We start from the raw sequence: 12,098 nt of genomic DNA, 5'->3' as shown, positions 1-12,098 counted from the left end.
CGTTAGAAAACAGTGCCCCGAATGTCAGATGGGGTCCTTTCAAACAGGCCCCCTGTTGAGTGTTGACAGTTCACCTGTGCTTTCCAGCTAAAACCACCACAGACTGTTAGATACATAACTTCCAAAAATAGAGACGTATAATTTTCTAGGTATAAGGATATATTTTAGGGGCTTCCCTGGTGGCGCAGTGGTTACGAATCCGCCTGCCAACACAGGGGACACGGGTTTGAGCCCTGGTCCGGGAAGATCCCACATGCCATGGAGCAACTAAGCCCGTGCGCCACAACTACTGAGCCTGTGCTCTAGAGCCCATGAGCCACAACTCCTGAGCCCGTGAGCCACAACTACTGAACCTGCGCTCTAGAGCCCGTGAGCTACAACTACTGAGCCCGTGAGCCACAACTACTGAAGCCCACGCGCCTAGAGCCCGTGCTCCACAACAAAAGAAGCCACCGCAATGATAAGCCCGCGCACCGCAACAAAGAGTAGCTCCCGCTCGCCACAACTAGAGAAAGCCCGCATGCAGCAACGAAGACCCAACGCAGCCAAAAATAATTTTTTTTAATCCTTTAAAAAAAAAGAATATATCATATAATTAGAGCATACAAACTATGTATGTCATATATAAATGTATAAGTATATATTTATAACATACAATATCCACACACACACAAGTATATAATTTTGGACAGACTCCAATTTAAAGAAAAAAATCACAAATTGTGTCTCCATGTGAGGCAAAGAGAGAGGAGGGAGGAAATGACACACTGGTTGTAAAGGGAGCTGTGCCATCCCGATGGAGTGCCGGCAGCTCTCCCGAGTGAGAGGGGCAAAGGACAGGGGTCACGGCCCCCCGTCCGTCTGGCCCCGGTGTGGACCTGCAGCCTCAGTGAAACTGCAGCCAGGCTCGCAGGAGTGCAGAGCAGAGCGCGCCGCCCACCCGGGTCCCCTCTGCCCGCCCCGGCCCTTCACCTGGGCAGGGCGGTGCTCGGCTGCTGGCAGGGCCACATCCGCTGCGCGGTTCACCGGGGGCCACTCCCTTCCGCCCCCTTCCTCTCCCGGGAGAAGAGGTGAGTCCCTGCAGGTGACCCTGCCTCAGCCAAGGGCACCGTGTTGCAGCAGGGCTGGGTCCCCAGTGACAAGTGATGGGTACAGGGCATGTGGAACGCCTGCGCTCTGGCCGGTCAGGGAGCCAGCCGTCTTGACACTGGCTTTGCTAGAAGAAACTGCACTTGTAACCGGAGGTGTCAGAGCGCCCGCCACGGCCGGGGGGAGGGGGGTGGTGCCCGACCCCCCCTTAGTCCTGGCTACTGCGCGCACTGCGGGCTGCGGGCAAGGGGGCTGCTACAGGCAGGGCTCTGACCCACGGCTGTGCCCGTGAACCAAGGATGCGCCCGAGGGACACGCCCAGTTGGAAGAGTCACGGGCAGACGACGTGTGGGAGCAATGAAGGGCCCACGGCTTCCGTATACTGCTCTCTCCTTCCTGTGTTGCAACAGTTTGCAGTAAAAGAAAAAAAAAGATAAGAAATTAAAAGGTGAGAAGAGAAAATATGACTTACAACCTGTCTCTTCATTTCTTAGAAATACATGCAAAAGCAGGATTTTGGGGGAAGCTGGCATAAAACAGTGTACGGGTGTGGCTACCCGCACGTGCCTGTGTCTTTAAATCAACAGGGATTTCTAGGCTGGAACTGCCCTGGACCTGACGCCCGCCCTCCGGGTCACCTTCATTCATCCATCCATCCATTCACTCACTCAGGAGATGTCTGAGCGCCCGCTGCAGACCGGGCCTATCCATTCATTCATCCATCCATCCATCCATCCATCCATTCATTCATTCACTCAGGAGATGTCTGAGCGCCCGCTGCAGACCGGGCCTATCCATTCATTCATCCATCCATGCATTCATTCACTCAGGAGATGTCTGAGCGCCCGCTGCAGACCCGGCCTGTCCATCCATCCATTCATTCATTCACTCAGGAGATGTCTGAGTGCCCGCTGCAGACCAGGCCTATCCATTCATTCATCCATCCATCTATCCATCCATCCATTCATTCATTCACTCAGGAGATGTCTGAGTGCCCGCTGCAGACCTGGCCCGTCCGGACCCATCACTGGGTGACACCTCTGTCCTCTCCACTTGTCTGCGGCGGACGGGGACTGGGCGGAGGGGACGATAAGGATGACACCCGAGACAGCAGCGTGTGGCCCCCCCAGGCCCCCCCTGCAGGGTCCCTCCACCAGGCAGGCGCCTTCCCTGAGCAGCCCCCGGCCCCTCACCAGACCAGTTCACTTAAAGGCCACCCCCCATGCCACCCTCATCCCTTCTGTGACTCATTCTGAACCGTCAGTGGAAACCCGTCATCTTTAAGCACCTCCTCCACTGCTTTTCGTTAGGCCCCCCGTTTTTCAGATACTCAGCTTCTAAAACTGTCCAGGTCGTAGTAAGACCTTGGGGCAGCGTGAGGAAGGGGGGGCCATACCTCGCCCTCCCCACCCCTGCCCCTGGGGATCCTAGAACATAACCCCTTCCTCTCCCCGCTGCAACCCCACCTCTCAGCCTCCTTTCTCCCTTTCCAATCCCCGGTGCGCAGTCTACCTCCTTCCCCAAGTACACGGTACTCTTGTGCGTGGTCCTGCGGCCCTCCTGGGTCAGACCCCCTGAAGCACGAAGGCTGGGTCACCCCCGCTCAGCCCCACCCCGACAGATGCACATATGCACTGGTCAGACAGATGGGTCTGCGTCTAAGGCCCACATGAGATGCTTTTTCAAGAAAAACGCGTTCTGAACCCCAGTTAGCAATGAGGGGGGAGAGGTCACATCCATTCATTCCTCCCAACAGCGAGGTGCTGACCTGCGCGGGGGGGCGGGGGGTGGGCGCTGGGAATGCAGGTGGGGCACAGGGAGGGGTGTCCCTTGCCTGGGGGAGGGGAGCGGGTCGCTCAGAGGTTAATCGCTCCCACCGGGGCTGGAGAGGCTCTCCAACAGAAGCGCCTACTTCCAGGGCCTCACAGCCGGAGCCTGCAGGACCAGCTTCGGCTGGCTGGCCCCTGTCGGCCCAGCGGGCAGTGATAACCATCACAGGGTTAGACACGCCCAGACAGGTGGCTCCTGCGTACGAATGCAGACAGGAGAGATGCTTTCCTCACCTGGGAGTGCCCAGACGGAGCCAGCACCCTGTCCCTGCCCAGAACCCACAGCCACTCTGTCCTCTACCCCAGCCAGAGCCCTGCGGTTGCTGCCAGCGGGAGCCAGGCAGGGCCCCCAGATCTGTTCTGTCCCCCAGTCCCGTGAAGCCTCAGAAGGCGCCAGAACATCAAGCCCCCCACACACACCCCCGACACACACACACACACACACACACACACAGCAATCCTCGCCCACTGCGTGCCCTGAGCCGCACCACCCTCTGCAGCGGCACCAGCCTCAGGCCCCGCCTCTTACCTGCTTCTCCACGGAGGTCAGGAGAGGGCAGAGCAAGGTCCTGCAAGGACACCGGGGACCTGGGAAACGAATGGCAGGCTCCGGGTACCCTGGGCTCTGGTGGGTCCGCCCCTGGCATCCATCCACCCAGCATCACCGGCTGGAGGGGATGCAGGAAAGCCCCTCGTGAAAATATGGGGGCGGGGGGGCGGGGTGGAGCAAAGAGAAAAAAGAGGGAGAGAGAAGAAACAGGCAGGGAAGGAAAATAAGAAATGAAAGGACGCATCCTTGCACCAAGAAAAGGATCCTTTCTTGACCTGAGTGCTGAGACACCATAGCACTCACTTTGTGAAAATTCACAGAACGATACACTTACGACTTGTGCCATTTAGTTATAATTCAATAAAAAGTTCACAGCATTTCAAAACACCTAGGTCTCAGGAGACTTCCTGGGTTCCTGGGGGGAGGGGGACAGATGTACTCCTGCGGGTGGCATGTCTGCCTGCCTGCGTGTGTATGCAGGTGTGCGTGCAGGTGTGCGTGGGCAAGTGTGGACACGTGTCTAGGTATGGGAACGTGGGTGCATGTGTGAGTGAGCGTGTGCGGGTAGCACATGTGCCCCTGTCGCTCTGGGAGCCGCCACGTCGCAGAGCTCGGCCTGGCAGGGGGACCCGAGTCTGAGGCCCACTGGGCCCCGGAAGGGCAGGGCCCAGGGAAAGCGGCCGGGTGGGTGGAGAGGGACCCCCCGGGACCCCCCAGTGCCCGGCGCGCCCAGTGCACCCGGAGTCTCGGGGTCAGGGTCGGGGGACCCCACGGCAGGGCAGGGTCCTCTGGGGGCGCTCCTACGGGCGGACCCGGGGTCTACCGGGCAGGGGACAGGCAAGCCCTCGAGAAACCGGGCCTGAGGGGCTCGGGGCGGCCTCCTACTCCGGCCCTGACCCCGCGAACTGTCGCTCCTCCCGCTGGGCGATCCCTGGGGTCGCGGCCGGGACTCGGGAATCACCGGGACGAACCCAGCGGTCCGAGCATCCGAGGAAGGGGATGCCGGCGCCGGGGCAGGATGAACATCGGGCGTGGGACTCAGCAACCCCCGTCCTTCCCCTTACGCAACCGCCGTCTGTCGCGTCCCCCTGGCCCGGCGTGACCTTCATAATGTCAAGGCGGCCGCCGCGCCCCCCGGCCCGCACAGCGCATGGGCGGGGTCCGGCTCCCTACATGCCCCGGGGCGCGGCACGCGGGAAGGGGAGGGACGTGGTTGGTGGCACAGCCAATGGGCGCGGCGCTCGAGGGCGAGGGGCGGGGCGCAGAGCTGCTCCCGGCAGCCCGTGGGGGCGAGGCGAGCGGGAAGGGGCGGCGCTTGGGCGTCGGCGCAGCCAATGGGCGCGGCGCGCGGGGGAGCGGGGCGGGGCGTGGACGCCTTAGTGGCTGCGCGCTGCCCGCCCCGTCTTTTCGGTCCCGGCGGCGGCAGCGCAGACCAGTGGTGCCCACCCTCCGGCTCTCCGCGCCTCCCCTCCGCTCTCTTCCCGCTGCGTTGCCCGCCTCTCCACCATGACGGAACAGGCCATCTCATTCGCCAAGGACTTTCTGGCCGGAGGCATCGCCGCCGCTATCTCCAAGACGGCCGTGGCCCCGATCGAGCGGGTCAAGCTGCTGCTACAGGTGGGAGCCGGCTGCGCACACGCGGACGCCGGGCGAGGTGCGAGGGTCCGGGTCGCGGGGACAGCGGGCCGGGCAGGCCGCGTGCACCGGAAGCGGGAGGCTGCGCCGCTTTGTCCGCGCGCCGCCGGCTTCCGGGGGTTGCCGGGGCGCGCGTCACGCGGGCGCTATCGCATGCGCAGAACTGGGGCCGCGGGCGGGCCCGCGCGTGCGCACTGGGCCTTGCGGTGCGGTTCGGAGGACGCATGCGCATGGGGCAGCCGCGTGGACGGGCCCCGCGGCGCGAGGACCGTGACCTTGGGCGTTGGGCGGGTCGCTAGGGCAGTCCTTGTGCCCTTCGTTGGGCTTCGGTTCTTTTCCCCTTTTTCTTTCCCTTTTGCGGTCCTTTTGCGGTTCTGAGCCAGAATAAGCTGTCTTTGTTCCGCGATTGTCAGAAATGTAGCGCTAATGGAAACATCGTTGCTAGTTTGTTGTTTGTAACACTTGTAGGGACCCGTAGTGACCAAAAGATGGGTTTCTCCCGGTAGGATGTTTGGGCAACTTAAAGGCCCCATGCACACGTTGTCTTATGAAGACAGCGCCTTTCGTCGGGGGTCCTTGGGGGCGTCTGATTTAGGTCCTCGTTTAAAACCCTGTCTCTCTGCCCCCAGGTACAGCACGCCAGCAAGCAGATCGCGGCCGACAAACAGTACAAGGGCATCGTGGACTGCATCGTGCGCATCCCCAAGGAGCAGGGTGTGCTGTCTTTCTGGAGGGGCAACCTGGCCAATGTCATCCGCTACTTCCCCACGCAAGCCCTCAACTTCGCCTTTAAGGATAAGTATAAGCAGATCTTCCTGGGGGGCGTGGACAAGCACACGCAGTTCTGGAAGTACTTTGCCGGCAACTTGGCCTCCGGCGGGGCGGCCGGAGCCACCTCCCTCTGCTTCGTCTACCCCCTGGATTTCGCCAGAACCCGGCTGGCGGCTGACGTCGGCAAATCCGGCACGGAGCGGGAGTTCAAAGGCCTGGGAGACTGTCTGGTGAAGATCACCAAGTCGGACGGCATCCGGGGGCTGTACCAGGGCTTCAACGTCTCTGTGCAGGGCATCATCATCTACCGGGCCGCGTACTTCGGCGTGTATGACACCGCCAAAGGTGAGTGCGCTCTGCTCTCGGCGCTGCCTGTCAGGGTGCTGGGCGGGGGGCTTCAGCAGCAGATGTCTGTGGTCTCCCCGTCCTGGAGGCTGGAATCTGAGATCCAGGTGTGGGCAGGGCTGGTTCCTCCCGAGGCCTCTGTCCTGGGCGTGTAGACAGCTGTCTTCTCCCTGTGTCTTCATAGGGTTGTTCCTGTGTGTGTGTCTGTGCCCTGATCTTCTCTTATAAGGACACCATTCCTATGGGATCAGGACCCACCCTGATGATCTAATTTTACTTTAATTATCTCTGTAAAAGATTTTCCTAGTACAGTTATACTCTGAGGTTCTGGGGTTTGGGGCTTTAGTATAATTTTGGGGAGGACACAGTTCGCGCCCTGTAAAGTAAGTCACTCTGGAGGTCAGGGCCCAGGCCCGCTGGCACCTTTGGGGTGGAACAGGTGTGAAACCTTCCACTTCCCAAGGCCCGTCTGTTTCCGTCTAGAGAGGACCCTGCCGCCGGGTACCAGGTTGGTCTCTGGGGCCGTCCTCCCAGCTTGCAGGTGGCTTCCCCGTCTCTGGCTGGTGTGGTGACCCCAGTCTGGCCGGTCTAGTGTCACCTGGTGCTGGGATCCCCGCGTGGAGCTGGGGGCGGCCGTGTGTGCGGCCCTGGGGCCTCACGCTCGGGGTGACCCTGCAGGCATGCTCCCCGACCCCAAGAACACGCACATCGTGGTGAGCTGGATGATCGCGCAGACGGTGACGGCCGCGGCGGGCGTGGTCTCCTACCCCTTCGACACTGTGCGCCGGAGAATGATGATGCAGTCGGGGCGCAAAGGAGGTACCGGCCCCGCCCTGCTCCCGGCCGCCGGCGCTCTGGGGGTGGGGCATCGCTGAGGGGCCTGGCGCTCGGCCCTTCGGAGGTGTAGGGCCAGCACGTGAGGTGGGGGGCGGCGGGGGGGCAGCATTTGGTCCCGGAGTGCAGTAGCCGGGCTTCGTGGGGGAGGCCTGGGCGGGTGCCTGCTCCCTCTCTGCTCTTGACCCTCGGGTGTGCCGGGCCCTGGGGAGGCTGGGGCTTGAGTTCGCGTTCGATCCCCGCCTGAACGGTGGGTGTCCAGAGCGTCCTTTTCCTGCGGTCGAAACGCCTAGCCACCCAGATGGCGGCAGCCGGGGCTCAGCGTCGGTACCGTGTCTCTGGGGGTCCGCTTCGCGCCTGTGTGTGATCCTCTCCGTGACCCCCGCCCTCTCCCCGCAGCCGACATCATGTACAGGGGCACCTTGGACTGCTGGCGAAAGATCTTCAAGGACGAGGGCGGCAGAGCCTTTTTTAAGGGCGCCTGGTCCAACGTGCTCCGCGGCATGGGCGGTGCCTTCGTGCTGGTCCTGTATGACGAGCTGAAGAAGGTCATCTAGGCGCCCTGCCCGCTGGCCACAGCGACCAACACCTCCACATAGAGGAATAGCTGTTACGGACCATCGACCTTCGAGAAATTCCAGTGTCCTCGCGGAGAGCTGGGGCGGCCCCCGCAGAGGGCTCTTTTTGTGATCGGCGGCCCTGGGTCCATGTATTGATTACGGGGGGAGGGGAATCGTGACGTCTTCGTGGGTCCACAGGCGGTGAGGCACCTCTACTCGCCAGACGTAGACTCCAGGTGCTTGTAGGACCAACTCGTGTTTAAGTATTTATTTAAGAAAATCATGTCTCTATCTGTACTTAAGCACTATTCTCTTTTGCACAGCTGAATATTTGCAATTATGTTCTATGTCCGGCGTTCTGCTGCGAAACAATAAAATTAGGGCACACGGACGCTGCTTTTGTTTCTGAATCGAGCGGCCTTGTGTGGTGAGAGCAGGAAACAGCGGGGTCTCAAGCTGGGGAGGAGAGGGGGAGGCAGGCACTGGCTGCCCATCTGTGGCCTGTCCGTCCCAGGGGCCGCCCTCCGGTGCTGAGGGGAGCACGCAGATGCGGGGACCCTGGGGCTTCCTAACCTGAAGTTCCCTTCCCCCAGTGCCCGCCCTGGGGAATCCCTTGCGAGGTGGGCACGCACCCTCAGGTGTGCCCGACCCCCAGCCCGGAAAGCATCCTTCCCCGCCTTTGAGCCGTATCTGCAGGAAGCCTGATGTTCACTGCAGGGGGAGAACTTGCTTTGAGAGTCTCTACCAGGCTGACCCCAGGGTCCTGGTATGTTAACGGGGGAATGGGGTGTATTCTGGGGCTGCTTTGGGTGTTCTCAGGGTCCAGGACTGTGCCTGCGGGGTCATCACCAGTCTGAGGCCTCACGGTCACGCACAGAGCCGCCCAGGAGCAGAACTTCCCTGGGTCCACGTGCAGCTTCCAGCACCAAGAGAGCTTGGAGAGGTCAGACGGGTCCACTGCAGGGGCTGGAGAGGGGAAGCCAGCTGCAGGCCACAGCAGGACCGCCCCTAGGCCAGCTTGCTTCGTCGGAAAGCAGAAAGCAGAGCTTCCATCTCCAGACCAGGGTGAGGTCAGTCAGAGAAGACAAGCTGGAGCTGGCTTTCCCCAAGGTCACCTTGCTGGTGCTGGGTGAGGAACAGGACGGGACCAGCCCCCACACACCGACGTGGGTCCCGCCCGGCCCGGGCTCCACACAGGAATCCCGAGGAGCAGCCTGGGCTTCTGACCCACCTATGCCCCAGCCCTTGGGGTGGAGTCACGTGGAACCGGGACGACGTCTGTCTACCCAGACCTGTGCTCCACCCGTGTGCATTTAGGGCCATCGACCGTGCGCCATTCTGCAGACTCTGCAGGGGTGCCTTCCTCAAAGCTAGCAAGTCTGCACCTGCCGTTTGGGGTGAACTCTTTTCTACAGAGCTTGACATGTTAAGCGTGTAGACAAGGGAGCGAAATCAGAGGTCCTCCAGGAAAGCCTTGCCTCTTGGAGACTCGGGTTCCCGTGGACCAGGCTGTGCACGTGGACGGCCTTTTCCGTGGGCGTACAGGTGGGGGTCTTCACTGCCCACCACGACCACGTCTGGACGCAGGGCCGCTCCTCTGCGCCTGCCTGCCCCCGCTGCCCACAGGCCACACTGCCCTGACACCTCCTTTCCTGCCGCCTTGACGCCTGTCTCCCGTGTGCCTTCCCTGGGGTCGCACACGTAGCCAGGGGAGGGATGTAGACACCAAACCCCTGGCCCCGCGTTGTCACGCAAGTGATCTAAGGGGCTTACAAAGGGGAAATGCAGCAAGAAAACGAAGTTCAGTTAAAGATAGAGAAACCAAGCAGGCAGAGCCCCTTCACGGACTTGGGAAGGAGCAAACCCAGTGGACAGGTGAGCACCAGCCGAGTCCAGGAGGCTGGAAAGTGGGTATCAGCGGCGTTGGGGGGTGGCCCCCACTTCCGGGGGCTACGGATGAGGAAAAAAGCCCTCTATTCGAGACATGAGCCCAACACATGTTTTGTTCTTTCTTCTTCGAGGCAACCCCGTGTCAATTGCACCGGGCTTTCCCATCCCTGACCCTGCTTGAAACGTCCACGACCAGCCACGACCAGGCTGTGCGCCCTCCGCCTGGCGGAAAGTGGGGCCTCTGCACCAGCTTCATGTTTCCCCCAGAACCTGCACCTCGGCCACTGGACACTCCTCCTGGCTGTCTTGGTCAGGGTCCCAGGTCATCTGCGGGGTGAGGGAGTCGAGGTGAATGGCAGAGCCACGGGGTGGGGGGGCGAGTGCACCCTGGAAAGCCCCGGGGGGGGGCTCCCCAGGGGCTCCCAGACCCGCCCCTCGGGGTGACCGCCCGTGTCACAGGACCGGAGACGGCTCCTCCCCTGCCCATCACGTTCCCAGGCCACCCTCCAGGGCCAGTAGTGCCCTGCTCCCTGGGCGGGGCTGCGGGCACCTGGCCCCAGATCTGTCCCCCGCGGGAGCCACCGCGTACCGTCCTTCCGTTCTGAAGTTTGCCGTTGATGTGGTCTTTCATGTGAGGGATGGGAGGGAACAGCTTCTGCATCACCGAGAACCTCGGAGGAGAGAGAGAGACACCTGTTCTGAACCCCGCACCCACCGGCGCAGGGGAGACGCGGCGTCCACTAGAGGACCCCAGCGAGGCCCCGATGGAGTAGGACTCCAGCCTCCCTTGGGAGGGGTCCCTGTTCCCCTCCCGCAGTCCGGAGACGTGCGGGAATGAGAAAGCGGAGCCCTAGCAGAGCTGCATCTGCTCGGTCAGCTGCAGCGCACCCACCACAGCACCTCTCCCGAGACCCCATCCTATCACCATGGCAACCTCCCCCTCCCCACAGCCTCCGGGCTCCCAAACCAAGCCCCTGGGCGGGGCGGGTCAGCCTGAAGCGGCCGGGAGGCGTGGGCGTGAAGCCAGCAGACCGACGAGGCAGGAGCTGGCGCTCCGGGCGCGGGGGTGGGGGGTGGGGGGTGGGGGTTGAGGCGGGCGGGGCGGGGCGGGGGGGGGGAGGAGCTGGCCTGGGCGGGGCCAGTGCCGGGCGCACCCTTTCGGCCCAGCGCGCAGGCCTGTGGAAGGGACCGCAACCGGCCGGGTTGACGCTGCCGCCCGCCTGCTGCCTGCCGGGCTGGGGAGGGGTCCCGGAGCCCCGTCCGGAGGTGGCGGGGGGCGGGGGGGCGTCGGGGTGAGGTGTGAGGGAGCGAACAGCGCGGGCATGTGGGGCCCAGCAGGGCAGTCTGACTGCAGACCCCCGCACAGGTGCTGCACGGGGGACCCGGCTCCTTGGGTTCCGCGGGCGGCAGGGACCAGATGGCAGAAACCACGGTCTGGTTGGGAAAAGACCGCTGGGGCGACGAGGGGCGGTGGCCTGCGACCGGCGGGGTCGCGTCCCGCAGCCCAGACGCACGGGCACGGGGCGGGGCGGGGCGGGGACGGCGGAGAGTGGGCGGCGCGGGCTGCGTGGCCTGCGGATCGCGCTCCAGAAAACGACCGCGCAAACCAGGGGCCCGCGGGCTCACCTGCAAAACAGGAGCACGAACCCCATAGCGATGAGCAGCGTCCCCAGCGCGATCAGCAAAGACGTCAGCCAGACGGGGAGGCGCGCGCCCTCCTCGTCCTCACACACTAGGGAAGAGGGGCGGGACGCGTCGGGCAGGTCCCGGGAGGTCCGGGGTCGGCACCTCCCCGGGGGCTCGGGGAGGAGTTGGCCGGCACTGGGGGGCGGGGGGCGCGTCCAGGAGCGCCGTCCACCTGGGGACGGCGGTCACCTGCGCGCCGGGCCGGGCCCCGCGGAAATCCCTCCCAAGTCGCCAGAATCCCGATGCCCCCCGACCACCGACCGACACTTGGAGTTGGGGGCTGGTAGCGCCGACCCCTCGGATCGCTTCGGGTCGCGGGGCGGGGGGGGGGGGGAGTCAGCCACGCCCATCGGGAGGGGCCGGGCCGAGGTTGGTCTGTTCCCCACCTCCCTCCTTCCCTGCCGCGCTGCGTCCTGGGTGCGCGCTGCCTTCGTTCTTGAATTTAATATATGGATTAAATATCATGGATTTTTCGCCTCAATTTCGATTTTTTTTTTTTTTAAAAACTGCATTAAAAGGTTCGTCTTGTAACTCAGCGTGTTGGCGATAGCCGTCTCCACGCGCCCAGCGCAGCTCCACGGAACAGCTTGGACACACAGAGTCCATCACAGATGGGAGGGAGGCGGCCACAAGCCCAGGGACGCCTGGAGCCCCCAGAAGCTGGAAGAGGTAGGAGGGACCCTCCCACTCACCGAAGTGTTGGGGGGCACTCCACGGGCCCCAAGGTTTGTAATGGGAAAACGTGGCATCCCTGGCTCTTACTCGCACTGTGTAGGTCCCAGGATTGTTCAGCTCCAAGAAGGCTTTATAGACCTGCAGTTTAAAAGGAAGTAGAGGGGAAAGTACGTTCCCAGTCCGTGGCGGAAGAATGGGGCCTTCAAGGGGTTGAGTGCGTCCTCCCCACATTCA

The 12,098-nt window shown here is 62.7% G+C and overlaps 2 protein-coding genes across 6 annotated transcripts in view; one reads left to right on the top strand and one right to left on the bottom strand.

The window, feature by feature from the left end:
• Nucleotides 1-4,862: 4,862 nt before the first annotated feature.
• Nucleotides 4,863-8,004, top strand: SLC25A6 (solute carrier family 25 member 6). Its single transcript, XM_068532498.1, has 4 exons — nucleotides 4,863-5,085; nucleotides 5,733-6,219; nucleotides 6,898-7,038; nucleotides 7,453-8,004. The coding sequence occupies exons 1-4, from the start codon at nucleotides 4,975-4,977 to the stop codon at nucleotides 7,608-7,610; spliced, it is 897 nt and encodes a 298-aa protein (XP_068388599.1). The 5' UTR covers nucleotides 4,863-4,974; the 3' UTR covers nucleotides 7,611-8,004.
• Nucleotides 8,005-9,589: 1,585 nt separating this feature from the next.
• Nucleotides 9,590-12,098, bottom strand: part of IL3RA (interleukin 3 receptor subunit alpha) — a 33,114-nt gene continuing 30,605 nt past the window's right edge. For all 5 annotated transcript variants that reach the window (XM_068532495.1, XM_068532492.1, XM_068532493.1 and 2 more), the window contains 4 exons: nucleotides 11,882-12,002; nucleotides 11,130-11,235; nucleotides 10,093-10,174; nucleotides 9,590-9,830 (listed from right to left, as the gene is read on the bottom strand). In XM_068532495.1, the coding sequence (XP_068388596.1) occupies nucleotides 9,756-9,830; nucleotides 10,093-10,174; nucleotides 11,130-11,235; nucleotides 11,882-12,002 (384 nt within the window). In that variant the 3' untranslated portion in view covers nucleotides 9,590-9,755. The remainder of the gene's footprint in view (nucleotides 9,831-10,092; nucleotides 10,175-11,129; nucleotides 11,236-11,881; nucleotides 12,003-12,098) is intronic.

The sequence above is a fragment of the Eschrichtius robustus genome, chromosome X (assembly GCF_028021215.1).
Source record: "Eschrichtius robustus isolate mEscRob2 chromosome X, mEscRob2.pri, whole genome shotgun sequence".
NCBI lineage: Eukaryota > Metazoa > Chordata > Mammalia > Artiodactyla > Eschrichtiidae > Eschrichtius > Eschrichtius robustus.
The sequence above is the reverse complement of the archived record's forward strand: the minus strand, read 5'-3'. Positions and strand labels throughout refer to the sequence as shown.